At 42.7% G+C, this 18,045-nt stretch overlaps 1 protein-coding gene across 5 annotated transcripts in view; it reads left to right on the top strand.

Annotated features, from left to right (window-relative positions):
* The window catches only part of IRF2 (interferon regulatory factor 2), a 44,111-nt gene extending 26,383 nt beyond the window's left edge, over positions 1-17,728 (top strand). For all 5 annotated transcript variants that reach the window (XM_041395766.1, XM_041395768.1, XM_041395770.1 and 2 more), the window contains 7 exons: positions 502-601; positions 1,208-1,384; positions 3,380-3,426; positions 6,897-7,008; positions 9,852-10,016; positions 14,985-15,031; positions 16,382-17,728. In XM_041395766.1, coding sequence (XP_041251700.1) covers positions 502-601; positions 1,208-1,384; positions 3,380-3,426; positions 6,897-7,008; positions 9,852-10,016; positions 14,985-15,031; positions 16,382-16,693 — 960 coding nt within the window. In that variant the 3' untranslated portion in view covers positions 16,694-17,728. The remainder of the gene's footprint in view (positions 1-501; positions 602-1,207; positions 1,385-3,379; positions 3,427-6,896; positions 7,009-9,851; positions 10,017-14,984; positions 15,032-16,381) is intronic.
* Positions 17,729-18,045: the final 317 nt, after the last annotated feature.

The raw sequence follows: 18,045 nt of genomic DNA, 5'->3' as shown, positions 1-18,045 counted from the left end.
TTTTTTTATCCTCACTGGAGAGATGTCTACTGCTGATATATTCTTTAGCTTGGCATACAAATTTGCAAGATCTCTTTTCTTCACCATGCTAGTATTTATTGGCTGAATTCTAAATCCCTTGATTTTGCTCTGTTCTATGGTTGTTTAGTTTCAGATATATTCTTGTTAACCATAAAAGTGTCTGTGCTGACAAAACAGCCCTTTGTATGAAAGCTTAGAAATATGTAGTACTGCATGTTTTTTCCATGTGTCAGCTCAGAAAGCTGCCAGGCTCATCTTCCGTGAAGTGGCTTCTGAGTATTTCATACACTTGGACTGTGTTCTGCTTTGGTGATGCCAGCGGATATTTTCCTGCTGATTTCATTGATAGTGACACTGGGCTAGAAGGGAGCAAAACACTTGGAGATGCTGAAACTGTGCTTGTAAATTAGTGACTTAAAATCATCAGAAGACTCCTCAAGTCTTTCAGTGTTGGCATTTCCTGTTTGTTTTCCCTTCCAGGAGAAGAAGATTTTTCAGATTCCCTGGATGCATGCCGCAAGACATGGTTGGGATGTTGAAAAAGATGCTCCCTTATTTAGAAACTGGGCAATTCACACAGGTATTGGAACTCTCTTTTTGCAGGACAGATTTTCACATTGTTTTCCCTTTTAAAGTTACATTTTCCTTCTTTCTTGTCTTTGCTTTTACTAACACAGGGTGAACTTAGCATCCCACAAATCTGGAAACTTAAGTGTTTTTTCAAGGCCTATGATACTCTCTAGCTTAATTGAAGTGCCATAACTCATTTGCATTGAGGAACACAGTAAAACTTAATTGATTTAAATGTTAGCAATTGGGTTCAAAACTGTCAGGAGTAGAACACAGTCAGCACTTTGTAGACAGAGACCCTTAGGCTTTTTATGCCTTTCTATGGATTTGAGCCAGACATAATAAAGGTAAATACTGTGCAAGCTTTTCCATGTTGTTATGGAGTCACATCAGATCTGCAGTGCCCTGGGTCTTCTTGAGCACAAACCATTCATCATCTGTTCTAGAAATGTGCATGAGAATGAGCTCACAGCACTCTTTGCAACCTCAGCTATTGTTAGAACATTTGTCATGGGAACCAAAGGCTGATACCTTGAAGCTAACCTACGCTGTTATTAATTTGCCTTGAATCTTCAATCGCATGTCATATGTGCCTAACTTTTCTTTTCTTGCTCAGGAAAATACCAGTCAGGAGTAGATAAACCTGATCCAAAGACATGGAAGGCAAACTTCCGTTGCGCTATGAACTCCCTGCCTGACATAGAAGAAGTGAAGGACAAAAGTATAAAGAAAGGAAACAATGCCTTCAGGGTGTACCGGATGCTGCCCTTATCTGAAAGACCTTCCAAAAAAGGTAGAGGGGAGAGCTTGTCAACATGAAATGCTGTTGAGGGCATTGTGTTGAGAAAAACACCTACTGCAGGTGTTTGGAACAAGCCACCAATGCAAGCTGCACATGGTGCCCTGGCTGGGAAATTACTGGAATTTAGGAACAGCTGAATGAAAAATGGGCTGCATTCAGAAGAGAGGATCAATGAGATGTGATACCCCCAAGCTGTTGATATTTGTCTGTTAAAGCTGATGGAGTTGTGTTCAGAATCTAGTCCCGGGTCTCCTTCAGTCAAGGAGTATGATTAGGGGGTATTAGAGCTCAACACATTTAACTCAGTAGGGGTCATTCAGAATATGGTGGCAGACATTTTGGTATATTTTTTCAATCAAGGGTACAATTAAACTGTCTCTGTCTTGAGCTGAGTGAGAGCAGTACACTCACTCAGAACACTAAGCCACGAAACCACATTGTTAGTTACAAAGAGCATGAAAAACCAACCCACAGAGCACAATAACGGTGAAATGGGAAAGCGTCAGAATCCCCAAATTTAGGAATTAATTCTCCTGCCTGCCAGAAGAAGACCTAACTACCAAGTCAATCTCATGAGTATTTGGTTTCTTTCAAAGTAGAAACATTGCCTTATTTGGGGCTCATTAACTTTCATATGGCTTCCTTACTGGTTTATGCAGCAGAACAATGATTTCCTTAGTCCTCTGGTATCCTGTGTTATCTAGAATTTTGGATGAAAAGATAACCTGCAAACCAAAAACACAGTGTTCCAATAAAATCCAATTCAATTCACTGTAGCTACAGTTTGCTACTTTCTTAGATTGAGAAGCGAAAGGCAGATTTTCAGTTTAAGGTCAGTGTGACTGGAAATGATGAACCATGGCATTTTTGGGGCAGAATCATACTGTGAAAGGAAGATCAATGTGCAAAAGGTAGAACACTTAATTTGAAACTGTTTCCAGTCTCTTGTCAATAGTGTATTTTGTATGTTTAGACACGTTCCCCTGGACCATAACATGCCCCTAGGCAGTAGATTCGTGTAGGAGCAACAAAAGTTCATCTTTAAAGCTGAGAGTCTGGGAACAGGGGCTGTAGCAGGAGAAGATTCTGCAGAAAGTCCAGTTACTGTAAAACCCTGACATAGTTTGGGCCTCATATATATTTTCACATGCCCTTTTTTTTTGTGTCATGTGGCTAAACATATGTGGGAGCAAAATAATCTGGTTGCAAACGTTTCTAATTTTCTGTGGTATCATGTGGTAGAGATGGGAAAAGCTCCTGGGACACGTCTGTGCTGACACTGGGGCAGAGATGAGCTTGCAACAGCAAGTCTGAGCTTCTACATCAGGTCAGAGCAGGGGCAGCAGCACTGGGGTCTGCCAAGGTGCATGACATTTTGTAAGGGTCACATGCTGTATGGTTTTTGGGATTCCCAAGCCAATCATGATTGCATAAACCACTTTTGCATGAATTATAATATGTATTTCCCTACAGGGAAATTTCCTTACAGGTTGCAACTATTTACAAAAATATTGGTTGAAGTTTATTGTGATCTCTTTTCACATTAAATCAATTAACAATCTCCCTTTTCCTGTAGCTACAGAGAAAGCATCAGAAATGTGATGAGGAATATATTTTGATTTTTCTTCCCTTTAGGAATATTTTTCTCCCCCTTTCTTTTTTTTTTTAACAAGTCTTGTTTTTTAATTTGTCATTCTTCCATATTTTCACTTTGATTTTTTGACTGTGGTTGCTTTCCTTGGTCCCAAAGTGGTTTTCTTTTGTAGCCTTTTAAAAAAGAAACACAAAGCCAGAGCATTCAAGGTGAATTTTTTGCTGCCCAGGCCTTAAAGGAAGGGTAAAATTAGGCAAAATGTGTTCTCCCTTAACTGAGAAGTCCTGCCATTTTGAGGCTTATTTTGGGGCTATTTGTTGGTGAATATAGAAAGTGTGATGGATAGCTCATGGCACACAGGGCTTCATGAACTCTTTCTTCTGTTGTTGCAGGAAAAAAGACGAAATCTGAGAAGGATGACAAATTCAAACAAATTAAGGTAAGAAGTGTCTGTTTAATGGTGCAAGAGCTTGTGAATACAATCTGTTGCAAATATTTTTTAACAGCCCCAACAGTATATTGGGGTGGGTACTTGCGAATGCTTGTGGTTTGGTTAAGTAACTACAGTTACCCGGGATGTTTGGGGTTGTTTTTTTTGAAAAGGCTGTTAAAGCCCTGACTTACGTCATCAATGGACACAGCCCTTGTGTTACAATGCCTGGAGGTTGGAGTCTGGCAGTCTCAGCAATACATTAGCCATTTGTTTGTCTCTGTAAGGAGAAATACAGTAATTAGGGAAGGAATGCTTCTGAACAATACAGCTACCTTTTGGAGCAATTAATTTCTGTGTGTAAAGCACTGGAAATTCATTTTCATTTAGGCAGGGGTCAGAGCTGCACCTTGTGCTCATGTTTTGTCAGTCAGAAGGCCTCAGCTGTAAAGCTCTTCAGTTGCAACCTGAGATTTGTGCTCATTCAGAGCGTGGGCCCAGACTGATGTCTGCTGTCCCTGTGAGGCATGGTGTTTCCTTAGCTTTCACACCTCTGCCAAGGGCCTCTGCAAGGTGGTCAGTATTACACACCTGCAGGAGTTAGTCCACCTTCAATTTTTTTTAACAAAAAAGCAAATCTCAGAGATTTCAGACTCTCAGCTTTCAGTACAATTGATGTCCCTGGGCTGTGTGTAGCAGCTGTGTCTACAATGCAAAGGCAGCTTGGTCCCCTGCTGCTCACCTGTGAAGGACTGTGCCACCCGTGCCTGGGCTCAGGCTCTGCAGCCTCTGGCCAGGAGATTCCCTGGGCCAGGTGAACCCAGAAATGTAGGAAAAATTGGAATGGTTTGGAAAGCGGGTGCTGCTGCAGCACTTGTGACTTGTGCAGTTACACATCAGAATGCTATGACATTTAAATTGTCTTAAAAGAACCACTTGGTAACTATCCTGTGTGGCTCATACAGCCACGTGGGCTTGTTAGCAAGTGACTCTGATGGTAGCTGATGTTCAGAGGGAGCCAGTAAAACTGCTTTGGTCAGAGCAGAGCAGTGTGCCAGCACATACACCTACTACCAGTGATACCTGCTGTTAGTTCTTGTGGCTCTGAGCTGGGGCCAGGTAGTATTCTTGTCTGTTCCCCCATCTGACAGATGTGTGCAGTGGCTAGCCTGGATTTGAAGAGGTGCTCTCCCTGTACTCTTAGGCTGACTGTTGAATGTTGAAGGCTGTAGTAGTGAAGAAGGGTAGTAGGTGAATTAAAGCAAATGTACATTTCTGAGCATGAAAGCTTCTTATAATTGCTTTGCTTGGTGATGAGAATTCCTGAGATCCAAGTTGCATGTTTTGAATTGAATGCCTTACAATTACCCTGAAAAATGTCTTCTAGTGGAGCCCAGTGGGAGGTTACTCCACGATTTGCCTGGTAACTGCAGTGGGGTGGTAGCAGCAGAGGGAGAAGCTGAGAATCTGAGCAGATCTGCAAAGGGACTTCAGCACAGCAAGAGCCTTGCAGTGATCTTCCCGTTGTTGGCACTGCTGGACCCTGTGGGCACTCACAGCAATTGCTGGTGGGCTGAGCTTGAGCATGGTGCTCAGGGCAGTCACTGTTTGTCCCTGTGCACGTGAGAGTCTTGGACCTTACTAAATCCCTGCTCCACCTTACCAAAGGGGCAAGGAAGTCTCCCACCCCACAGGTAGGTCTCTTATCACTGGGCTTTTGGGCAAACAGAGTCTGTCATTACAATTCATTAAATTCTTTAAAAAGGAATTCTCAATAATGGGAAGGAAACGGAAATGTCAGAGCAGTCTAGATAAAACCACTCTCTTTTGAAACAAAGGACTGAACTGAGGCTTAATTTCTACCTTATCCTAGATGTATCCTTTAGACCATGCAGTTCCACAATGAGAGTTATTTTTAAAATCCTAGTGACAGCTTTCTCCATGCATTTAGCTTAGGCTAGACATCTGAACACTGAAAATTTAAGTGATCTAACACCAACTGTGCCAGTATCCAAGTCTCTTTGTGGATCTGGCACCATCACCTGAGTTCTAAGATGCATATTTGTTTCTGAAGCTTGAAAGGGGCTACTAAATAAACTTCTCTGTAATCAAGCCTCAGTAAAGTCAAGCAAGTGCTACGTGCACAGTGTTTCCATGGGGACTGCTGTGTTTGCTGTGAATTAAAGCAAACAGCACCAGATACTCAGGGCTCCAGTGTGCAGTTCTAACCTATCTCTACAGTTGTGACCCTCAATGGATCAATAGCAGCTAATTTTATCTTTCCAAGCTCTCCAAGTCTTTGACCTATGGGGCCAGCACAACTGGTGCATCTCATCAAAGACCTAGTTGTCATTAACACTTAACTCTCCATCCTTCTGATGTGCCAGGAATGTTGCGACAGGATGCTTGTTTGCCTTGCTTTAGTGTCTGGGAAGGTGCTTGTGTTGAAGTGACAATTCTTTTTGAGTAGATCACAATCACAGCATGTGACATCCAGAAAAAAACGTATCACAGTGTCCCCAGTATTTTGTCCCAAAGATAACAGTTCAACAGTACTGGGATGGGCTGGCACTGCAGGTCCTGAGGCTTACCTTTGCCTGCCTTTGATGAGATGCTTTAGAGCAGTGAAAATGAGCATGGTGTGGACAGCTCTGCACCTCTCTGTGGGTGTCTCTGGCTCAGCAAGCAGGGGACAACTTGCAGCCTTGCAGGGCTGGTAGAATAGGAACAAAAGACTTTAGACATTGCAACCAATAAACAGGGCTGGAAAAACTAAACTGGGAGGAAGTTGCATGTGTAGAACAATCCTTTTAAAGAAATCCTGAGTTAATGGAATTAATTTTTTGGTGTCTAGTCTGAAGGGATTTTTTTAGATTCCCACTTGAGTATATGAAGCTTACAGAGAGGCATCTTGTGGAAAGCTCAGTCTGTGTAGAACAGGTGGTGTTTTCCAAATGCTGTTGCCCTGTGGTAATGTTTATAATGTGATCTAAAAGGCTGTATTTAGTGTAAACACTTTGGTTTGCTTTCAGGCTTGCTGTAGAGAAAAATTAAGGCTAGAATTTAGTAATTGCTGTACAGAAACTAAGACTTCCTTTTAGAGAGTGCAGAGATAGAGCATATTTGGAAGGGACTGAGGATGAATACTAAATAGAGTACTGTTTTAAAGCAATGTTTCTTCCTTGTTTGTTTCAAATGTTAATCTCTTGTAGTAAATAGCTTACTGCTTCCTTGCTCTCTGAAGGCTTACTCTAAATTTGAAAATTAAAAATAGTTTTCCTTTCAAAGCACAAGATTTGGAAATTAATTAGGCCTGGGCTTCTCCTCAGAGAGATATTTGTTCTAAGACAGTGTCTTGCAGAGAGCAGGGGGCATATGGCAGGCAGAAGTGATGGGATTTATTACCATCTCAGAACAGAGATATGAGCTATCTCCTAAAATAAAGTAATCCTGACCCAACTGTACTGTTTTCATTTTAGCAAGAGCCAGTTGAATCATCTTTTGGGATGAATGGGCTAAATGCTGTCACTTCTGACTATTTCCTGTCCTCCAGTATAAAAAATGAAGTGGACAGTACAGTGAACTTTGTAGGTAAGTACTCCTATGCTTTTTTTTACATACTAAGTACACAGGTGACTTCTAAAACCCTTCTGGTCTGCCAGACTTATCTTTCCATCAGCACTTTGCACTTCAGGGAATGCCATAGTTGCAGTCAGGCAGCCCCATTTCTCAGTAGCCTAGGCCATGAAAGATTGTGGATGCAGGCCAGCCCCACCACCTTGCAGAGACAGTGAGCAGTACTGTGCCACTGGGGTGGCTCCCTTGAGAGTAAAGCACTTACAGGCACTCTTAGCTGGCTTCTCATGGTGGGGATTTATTCCACAGGATAGTCCTCAGCCTTGAAGAGACTGTAGCCAATGTCACATGGGAGTTAAACTGCAGTCAGATGGCAGTTTGCTATTGCTTAAAGCAGAGGTTTGTATAGAATACCATTTTATTTGGGAGTTCAAACCAGCAGGCAAAATGTAGAAACTTGGTTCTTTTCACTGACACCTCAGTAGCAGAGGCACTTTTTAACATCACTGAGCTAACAAAAAGGATCATCAAAGACTGCATTAGAAACCAGTACATTAGAAATTAGCTGTCATCTCAGCATGTGAATAATTGGTCCTCAGTAGAATTGGACTGGGCTTTTGACAGCTCCTTTTTGGCTAAGGTTGTCATTGCAGCAAGAGCTCCTAGTAATATGACCCACATACCATTTTGTCTAGAATTCCACTTTTAAATATGACAAATATGTTAATATTCTGCTTGGAGAGATGGCAGAAATCATGTGCAGTGACTATTTTTGATCCCCATTTCTTAGGTCACAGGGCTTTGCATAGTCATTCCCCTGAAGTACTTGTGTGGCTAAGGAGTTTGTGAGTAGTTTTGCTCTCTTTATGGCAGTTCATTTAATCAGCTGTTGCTTTGTAAGAGTATTAGAACATGCTCCTACTGTTAAAGCTTGAAGGAGTAGCACCATAGTGCTATTAGTGCTTCCTGTTCACTGACTGAGGATCAGGTAGGAAACTGTCACCCAGTGTTGTTTAATTATTGAGATGTGAGGTGTGCTGCTTATCCAGACTGGAGAAAGAAGCTGTTACTTAGGATTGCAGGAAGAATTTTAATGTAAACAGGGAGGAAAAGGTAAAATAGAATTGTTCTGCAGAAAGACAGGAAATCAGCTGGAGGAGATGAAAGACAAACAGCACCTGCAGAGTTCCTGACATACATGCAGCTCACGGGAAACTGTGGCATATTGCTCAAGTGAGCAGTAGTTTTTGCTGTGCATTTTATCTCTCAGGGTGGGTAAGAATTTGTCAGGTATTGAGGAAAGAGATAAAACAGTGCAGATGGCCTGCTCATTCCCTGAGTGGGTTGCACAATATTCGTCTCTCCCAGATAAAAAACTAACTGTGTGTGCTCTTGCGCCACTCTCACCACACTCAATAAAAGCTAGTTGTTTCAGAACCAGGAAAGGGGAAATAAAGGGGAAACAAAATATCTGAAACATAATTGTAGTAATTGTAGTGATCAACTTTAAAAACGTCTATCTGGTATGTATGTAATTTTCTTTATGCTGGCATTGTTTCTTAAAATACATATCTAAGTTTTGAAGATTTTCCAGTGGTTACCTGGCACTTCATGAAGCAAAATAATATGCAGCTTTTCCCTGGGAAAAATACTTGCCACTTTTCTTTTTCAAAAAGCTCTGTGTAAAGATAGAATGCAGGAGTGGATTGTGTGTATAGACATGTGCATTCATGTTTATCTTAGTTCATGCAGGAATAGATGCTATCTTTTGACTTTTTCAAATTTAATAATTGGTATATTCAGGTTACTTTACTGGAAAATTGCAAGATCTGTTGTATTTCATTGCCTACATGTTTTTCCCCTCATGGGTCAAGAAAAAAATGGACTGTTTGAACAACGCAGCATTGTGTTTGTACAGAATTTAGCCTTTTGTTCCTTGTGAAGCTTTATGTTCAGTGAAAAAATATCTTTAGTCTTTCTCTTGGGTAACTGTGGTTTCAGGTTATCCATCCTCTGAGATGGCTCCATCCCTGTGCATTCTTCTGATCTAACTCATTGGCTTTCAGTTCTGTGCTGGATTAATGCATTTGTCATGTGTTCATACAGCTGGAATTAGAGGAGTTGTACAAGACAGAGGAAATTCTGTCAAGCAGCCTCAGACGAGTGAGATTCTGGCTTTTACCATACTTTTGCTTCGCTCAGTAACTTCTTGGTACCTTGGTTTGTCAACCTTTTCCAAAAGGTTGTAGTGTAGAACAACTAATATCTGCAAAGCACTTCAGGACACTTGGAAAGCACCCATGGTTGCTTCACTTTATAGAAATAAGTAACACTCCTTTGATATTAAATTTCATGTGCTCTTTTGGTATTAAATATCATGTGCCTGGGGGAATAGGAAACCCCTCTGTTAATAACCAAACTGTAGCTTTCTGTCACAGACCATGGGGATTGCAGGTACAAATTTATTTTCTGCATACCATCGATGGCATTGCGAGGGTCAGTGACAATAACCATCTAACTGAAGCAGAAATTTTTCTTAGATTCATATCTTATGTACATCAGAGTCCCACAGTGTTTTGCTTGACCCCATGGCCAGGTTTTTGCATGCTGGTTCTGGTCTTCTGTTGTATAGTTTACATTATAGCATTCAGAGACCATGGGATGGTTTACAGCTTGCTTGTTGAGGATCGCAGATTTCCTTTAGAACTCTCACTGAAACTTATATCCCCTGAAAGCAGGTGGTGGGCATGGAAAAAAGTGCTGAGTCTATTGAAGACTCAGATACCAAGCAGGCTCTTAGGGGTTCAACAGGGTTGAGATGTTATCAGTAATCAATTTTTTTTGTTTCTAATCCCAAGTTGTAGGACAGCCACACCTTGATGGCAGCAGTGAGGAGCAGGTGATAGTTGCCAACCCTCCTGATGTTTGTCAGGTGGTAGAGGTGACAACAGAAAGTGATGAACAGCCCCTCAGCATGAGCCAGCTGTACCCTCTACAGATCTCCCCTGTCTCATCCTATGCAGGTAAGCAACTTGGTGTTTCTTTACACTTCTTTTTCTGGAAATGTTGGGAAGACGCTGGGGGAAAGAGGGCTCTTCCAGGCTAGCTAACAAAGATTCAGAAATGTGTACTCATCTGTCTTCTGAATTGTTAATGAAACTCAAAAATGCACAGTCCTCTGCTCATTTCCTTGGGAAACAACTTGACAATCTGAGTTTGGAAATGTTAGCTGCCGGTTTTAGCTTGTGAGTAGTGGAACAAGAACTTTTTAGGTATAATGCAGGGATCTCTTAAAGCGGGATTTTCAGTGGTACAAATGACATGCCTCTTGCCTTACTAAAGATCAAAGGTCTTTTTTGATCTATGTTTACTCAGTGTCTAGCACAGTGTGCAGTGCTAAGGGCTGCACTAATGGTAAATATGCAGATATGGAGCTGAGGGCCTGTGGGGAGTGGGTCTGTCTTGCTGCAGACTAGAAGAACCATGTAGTGACTGATAACAAGTGATCTTTCAAACAGCAGAGCTGTGGACATCTGGCTTCCAACGTCTGCCTGCCATCTGGATTCTGTGATACCTAAAAAGAGGATGAGATAACAGGCTTCCCCCTACTCCCTGTCAGGGTGGTTATGGTTTCCCTTTTCATCTGGCCCCTTATTTTCGTATAACTGTTAGGAAGTCTTTGGCACTCATTTATCCCTTATCCAAGTCTAACAGTGTGTTCAGAAGTTTCTACGGGTGAACAGACAGAAATGTACGTGTGGACATGCTATATAGAGTTCCCACAATCATATGTCTTATTTCATAGGAAGCGGGACAAAGCACACATTTGAAAGTAGAAAAAGTTTCAGATCCAGCGTGTCCTTTCTGTTTTAACATGGTGCTTATTTGCAAGCCTTAGGAGACTGGGTAGAAACACAGATGTCACCTTTTAAGGTAAATTTAAGTATAAATAGTTCGCCATGCATTTTATTATTTTACACATGGTTTTGCCTTTGACTTATTAGGCTGAAATTTCTTCCAGACACATTTTTATAAAGTATGTATTTAGTAATTTTTATCTTTGGGCCCAAGTGAATACTGTGATGTTCCTTTGGATTGTCTCCACTGTTAGTCTCACACTTGTTGATAAATGATTATGCTTCCCAATGTGTTTCGTCTGCAATGACCAAAGCATTTAGAAGACCTTTGCAAAGCATAAGGCAGGGAGATAGGAGAGTATAAAATCTATTAGCAGAAGGGAGACAAGGGCCTTTGAAACATCTTTCCTCTTTACAAATGTGTCTTGGAAAACTTTTCCATCTATGTAAATGTGACAATGATGCAATCATTTATCTTCAACTATAGCATGTAAATTCTTGAAAAGCAGACAGAAGTCACTGTCTTGGTTTGGAAGTCATGGTGGTTTTCTTGGACTGGAATGATAGAGAAGGGTGGTCTGGTGACCACCTTGACATGAGCAAATCATGCCCTAAGGCATTGCAACCAGCCTGCATAAGGAAAATTATTGAAGTACTTCTGCTATCCCCTTATGCTGTCTTAGTACCTTGGTGGCCTTCAGTTGTCTTAACTTCTACCTGGACCTGCTAGCCCAAAACTCAGATAAGAGTTTCATGCCACTGGCATGCTTTTGCACACATCTCAAGGCAGCTCTCGATGATCCTGGCTACTGTAGCTAGAGGCCAGTAAGAAGTGAAGTACTGCAAGAGTCTGTCCTGGGAAAAGTCTTATTTAATATATCGATGAGCAGAAGGTATGCTGGAGACATGTTTGTGAGCTTCACAGGTGACATCAAATAGGGCACACCAGTCAATATGTCTGAGGTCAGAGCCATCATCCAGAGAGTCCTGGAGAAATTGCAGGAATGGATCAGCAGAAACCTTATGAAATTTAGCAAGGGCACATGTGAAGTCCTGTACGTTGGAAGGAAGAGATCTTTACAGCAACAGCAGCGGGAGCCAATGGTATGGAGAGTAGCTCTGCAGAAAGCTGGGTAGGCAGTGAGCTGAGACACCAGAGCACCTCAGCCACAGAGAAGGCCACCAGTTTTCAGGAGCATGGCCAGTAGGTCTAGGGAAGTGATTATCCCCCTCTACTCCATGCTAGTTGTGCTACTTTAAAAGTACTGCATCCAGTCTTGAGCTCCCCAGTCCAAGAAACTTACAAACAAACTGGGACAAGTGCAGAGAAGAGCTACACAGGGCATGGCCTTTCACTCTGTGAGAAGATAGAGGGACTGGGACTTGTTCAGCCTGGAGAAGAGATGGTTTTGAGGACTTCATAGCAGCTGCCTCTACCACAGGGATGTTCCCGAGAAGGCAGAGCCAGGCTCTTCACAGCAGTGCATGGTAGGAGGATGAGAAACAGCAGGCTAAATTGAAGCCAAAAAATACAGTCCAGCTGGATATAAGAAAAAGTATCACCTGTTTCACTACGAGGACAGTCAGACAGTGGAGCAGGATACCCAGAAAGATTGTGCTGCCTCCATCCTCACATGCAGGGAAGGAGACCCCAAGCAACCTAATCTAGTCCTGTAGCTGGCCCTGCTTTGAGCAAGAGCTTGGGCTGTAGACTTCCTGAGGCCCCTTCCAACCTGAATTGTTCCATGAACCACTTTGGTTTTTTTTAAGGATATATTTGCTCTTGAAGCTGGAGTGAGGACAGAAGTCTGTTTGTTAGAACCCTGAAATTTCTAGAACACTCTTATGACTATTTCTGCTTTGCCTTGCTCCACACAGACCTGTATAGAACCACAGGAACTTTGGCCCTGTGCTTGTGGGTTTGCTCTGTCAGGTGCTACTGGCTGAATGGCAGGAAAGAGGATGACCATAACAGCTGTGCAGGAACAGTTAGTTGAGCTCTTCTAAAACAACAACCAAAAAAAGTAGCCAGATATGTCAGCTGTCCTACATAAATCTGGTTTATTTCAAAACACCTCTGGTTCCTTTCTGAGGTTACTCAGGCAAATGACGTGAGTCGCCCACGTGAGTTTTTTCATATATCCGCTGATGTCTGTGAAATCCTTTTGGTTTTTATTACCAAGGCTGTTGTCAATCGCCTGTTGTGTTTGACACTGATTCAAATACCCTTCTTGATAGAAATAACCTCTAACTTTCCATGCCTGTGTGGCCAGGCTCCCTGGCTTTGCTAACTATAGTGCTATCTCTTACTCAGCATTTTGTTATGTATAAACACCAAGGATGGATTCCTTTTCAGCTGCATCACTCTGTTTTTGTTGTGACATGCTTCTTCATGTCAAAGAATATCTGTTACTTGTCTCTGTGTGGATTCCTTCAATTGATTCTGTCTTCAGGGCTGTTTCTCCTTTGTGTGAATTAATTTTTCCTCTCCTCCCCCCAGTATGGCTTAATTAGCCAGCTTAGTCACATTGGCACATCTTTCTCTGTCTGGGTCAGTGAAGGAGAAGGCCTGCAGTGCATTAGCTTCACAGGGCATTGCAGTTAGATTTAATGTTTTGGACTGTTCCTCTGCTTACTGCACACTGTGGTGGAGACTCTGGCACAGGAGAGGTGCTGGCTTTGGCAGCAGCAGTCTGGAGTAAAAGGACTTTGGGTACAGTTTAGATCCTGGAGGCTGAAACAGTGGTTCAGCCCATTGGTTTACAGTCTTCTGCCTAAACCTAATGCCTAGTGAAGCCTTGAGAGGATGGCAAGGTACTGCCAGTCCCTCTGAAGATGTGCAGGGGCACGATCCACAAGGCGTGATCCATGCACTTATGTCCAGTGCAGAGCATGAGACTGGTCTCTGGGAAGACAGAGTTGCAGGGGCTGTGCAAAGCAGTTTGCATGGACTAAAATGCATAACACAGAGCTGAGAGTGAAAATTGGGGCTTCAGAGCTCTCTTGTCTGCTATGATAATTCATCACATCATGCCCTGAATTGTGTGATTTCTGTGTTCCTTGTGGATAAGCTCTGTCTGTGCAGCCCTGCTGTGGGGGTTGGAGTGTTGGTATCCTGATAGATGCCTAGGATTATCCTCCCAGGAAACAGGACACAGTGATTCAAAACCCCAAAAGCTGAAAGAAACCTGCAGTCCAGGCCTCCACTGCATCCACTGTCTGGGGACCCAGTGGCTGTGCTGAAGGCAGTAGCCATCACTGCAGACTGAAAAGAGGGGTTTTTGCCCTGTCTCAGGCACAACCACTCATGGGCCAGGAGCCTGACCCTCAGACAGTAGGAGATATGTCTTCAGGCACATGTAGGCTTGAAAATACAGTAAAAAAATCCTGTATTTCAGGCTCTTCTGCTAGGGAGGGCTGCAGCTGCAGGGGGATGGCTGCTCCACTGGAACTGTGCCCCTGTATTTGTGCTCTGGATCAAGTGATGAGGGTGAGGGAGGCCATGTGCAGTGGGGAGAGGTGATGGGGCTGGAGGAGACTGTGGTATTGCCACTTGTCAAGGGAGGGGTGAAGGGCTGAGAAACAGGCTAGGGAGCGGTGGCAAAAGCAAAACCATAACAACTGTACCAGAATATATCAACAGTAATAAAACCCCAGAAGTGACAACAAGCCCTTGAGGTAGCAGGCTGAGATAACAGTTCATGAAACAAAACCACATTTATCTCCTCTAGGATGGAGTTGTTACTGATTTTGCCAGGAGATAAAGATTTTGACAGAACTTTGTTGCAGGGCCTGAAGTGGCTGTAGAGGAGCAAGGGAGTGGGGGCATCCCCTGCTTGCTGGGATTCTTCCCAGAAAGCACAAATCTACTTCTTCCTTCTCTATTGCTATCTTTTCCATAATATAGACATGTTAACTGTGATAACCATGTGAATTTACCCCAGTTGTTCAAGGCAGCTGTGCTGTCTAGCCCTGATGTGGCAGGGTCTCCATGCTTCTCCATTGTTTTCTGGTTGTTTGACTTGACTCTGTTTGCTTCCACTTGCTGGACATACATCAGGCCTCTTGAGCTGGAATTTGTTACTATAGCTAGAACAGCATGAGTTTCATTTTTGCTTCTATTTTGTTTGACAGAAAGTGAAACAACTGACAGCGTTCCAAGCGATGAAGAAAATGCAGAGGTAAGTGCTTTCTGGATTTTTAGCAGTTCGGACCAAGGTCTCAAGATCCATGCCCTGAGATATTTTTGCCCCTTCTCTACTGCTACTCTGTCTACCAGTGGAATATTCATTTTGGTAATAGCTAGGGGAGAAAAGCAGACCAGGAAGGTTCAGGGGATACAGACATTTGGATGATTGTCACAGAATTAATATCTCTACAAGTTAACTTCTTCTCATCTGTCCAAACAACAAGATTAGTTTGCATAATAAGGTGTTCTGCAGTGCCATCACCAGTGCCAGCTAGTATGTTAAAATGATGCATTGACGTTGCTGGGTAGAGTATTTTATCTTAGTTGAAAGCTCGCTCACTTCGTTTTCCTTAAATGGCATCTGAACTCATATAACTGGAGGAAATGCTTACACTTATGACTGAAATGAAGCTAGAATGTTTGAGATAGGTGGGGCAGAAAGCTTTCCTGAGCAGTCACTTGGGTATTGCTGGCTGAAAAGGAATCCTTGGGGAAAATAACCTAAGCTGCACGTATAAAAAACACCGCTTGCCTTTTGTTTTGGGGCTGCCATCAAGGTACCGATCTCCATGCGTACTTAAAGGCCAAGTGAAGTTCATTGAGGGCTCTTGGATGCCCTGTGCTCCAGCTGTATTTTTGCATAAGGCCTTTTGCAAAGCTCTCTCCTGCTGTGTCCCCCACCAAAGGCTCTCTGAATCCTCCTTGGAGGACCACCAGTTGTATAACAACACAGCTAACCCACCTGGTCTCTGGTGCCTTGGCTGGGGTGGTGCCCATATGCAGACTGTCAGTCGTGACTCCACAGAACTCCTTCACCAGAACGTGCCATTGCAGCATCTGTGGTGGGCAAACAAGTGGATGCTCGTCTTCCCTTGATGAACTTCTTCCCTGTGATGAGGGAGGCACTGTCAAGTGACGGTGGTTTCCCAGCAGCCTCACCTATATTGCTGGCTTGGGTACTGTTGGGTCTCTGTGCCTGCCTCTTGGCAGGAAGATGCTCTCTCTGGTAACAGAGGAGACACTACCATTTGGAGTTCTAAATGCCTGTATCCATTTTTGTCTCTGGCATCCTGGGAATAAGGTCTTTATTTTCCATTCAGAAGAGCAGATAATGCCTCTTGAGTGCTGGAGAGCCAACAAAAATTTAAGCACATGGCTTCAGAAAAGGAGAAATGGCTGAGAGACATCCTAAGCCAGTGGCTAGAGGCTCAGGCTCCTAGAGGCAGGATAATTCCTGTGCAATATGTGGACATTTCTGTCTTCATCTTGTTACTTGGAGTACTTCACGAAGTTGTGTTCACTTATATGGTCTTCCTTTCTTTCTTTCTTCCCCCATTTCTAGGGACGGCTTCATTGGCAGAAAAAAAACATTGAAGGCAAACAGTATCTCAGCAATCTAGGAATGAGGAACACTTCTCATATGCTTCCCAGCATGGCAACTTTTGTAGCCAACAAGCCTGACCTCCAAGTCACCGTCAAAGAAGAAAGCTGCCCACTGCCTTACAACAGCTCCTGGCCTCCTTTCCCAGACATCCCTCTGCCACAAGTAGTGTCCACAGCCTCCACGAGCAGCAGCCAGCCAGACCGTGAGACACGGGCCAGCGTCATCAAGAAAACGTCAGACATCACTCAGTCAAGAGTCAAGAGCTGCTAAGCCTTTGACAGTGTGGTTTTTTAGCTTTGTTTTGTTTGGTTTTGTATTTTACGTTTCTCTAAGAGAGGTTCATCCCTTGACGCACACGAGACAAACCCTAAGGTAAAGCCTTGGCAATATAAAACTTTGCAGTGTCTGACTCCAGTGCCGGAGTGTTTTTAACTCAGGACTCCAGCAGTCAGTGTGTATACCTGAACCCATATTTCCAAGGTTGCTACATAGGAAAAGAACCCAAGAACTTTGGCCCACTCACAGGTTCCAGTGTTTCATAAGAGGACCAACCGACCACAAGGGAAGTGGTGCTGCTGCGCTTCTTGCTGTCAAGGCTGTGATGGAACTGAAAGCCTCAGAATGGGAGAGAAAATGTGAACTAGCTGGAATATTTTTAAATAAAGAAAAATCTATTGTGAATATTGTACATAGTGCAGTACTAGCAAAGTTGCAGTCTGCTTCTGCACCTTATTAAGAAAGCACTTACAAAAGGCCTTTTATTACCTTGCTCTACTTAATGGCACATTGAAGGTCCCTCTCCACCTGTATTCTTTTCCAAGGCTATTCTTGCTAAAGTGTCTTTAAAGAATAGAGGAAGGGAAAGGAAACTAAAACTTTCCATGTGGATTTCATATGTTCTGAGACTGCTTTCATCATGTTTGTTTCTAATCTGCTATGCTTGAATGCCGCGTGGTACAATAGAAAAAAGAAAAGAAACTTATTACAGAGATATTATGCAAATTCCCAGATTTAAAAAAGAAGAAAAATACTCTAATTCTAACCAGAGCAAGCTTTTTTATTTTTTATACAGGGGAATATTTTATTCAAAGTAAAATTCTAAAGTGAATATAATTTTTTTTAATCTTTTCTACAGCAAAATTTATAATTTTAAGATTCAGTCCTTGGTTATCAGCAGTTATGACATCCTTGTGGCACATTTTTTTTTAATTTTGTAAAGGTGAAATAGCTTTTATGAGCTCATGTAGCAATCAGATTATCCTGTGGATTGATAATAAATATGGTATATAGTTAAATTTTTAATAATCCTCTTGTTTGTCTCATTTTTAATCTTTCAGAAGTCCCAGATGGCATGGGTTTGATAGGTGAATGTGACCTCTCAGAGTGAGCAATTAGCGTAAGCTGCCTTTGCCATTTCTGGAGCATCCATCCAACAGGATGGAAAGTGCTGTGCTTGAGGCAGCTCAAGGTGGAAAGAGCAACTAGAGCTCAAAGGTGACTTCTTCGAGCCTCAGAAGTAGAGGTTGGAGCTGGGGCACCTTTTCAGCTGTTACTCCATGGCTCTTCTTTGAACAAGTTACTTCACAGAAGGGATCCCCCACCCAATGCAAGCTCAGCTGTAC

Source organism: Onychostruthus taczanowskii, unplaced genomic scaffold, assembly GCF_017590055.1.
Source record: "Onychostruthus taczanowskii isolate IOZ18803 unplaced genomic scaffold, ASM1759005v1 scaffold12, whole genome shotgun sequence".
Taxonomy (NCBI): Eukaryota; Metazoa; Chordata; class Aves; order Passeriformes; family Passeridae; genus Onychostruthus; species Onychostruthus taczanowskii.
The sequence above is the reverse complement of the archived record's forward strand: the minus strand, read 5'-3'. Positions and strand labels throughout refer to the sequence as shown.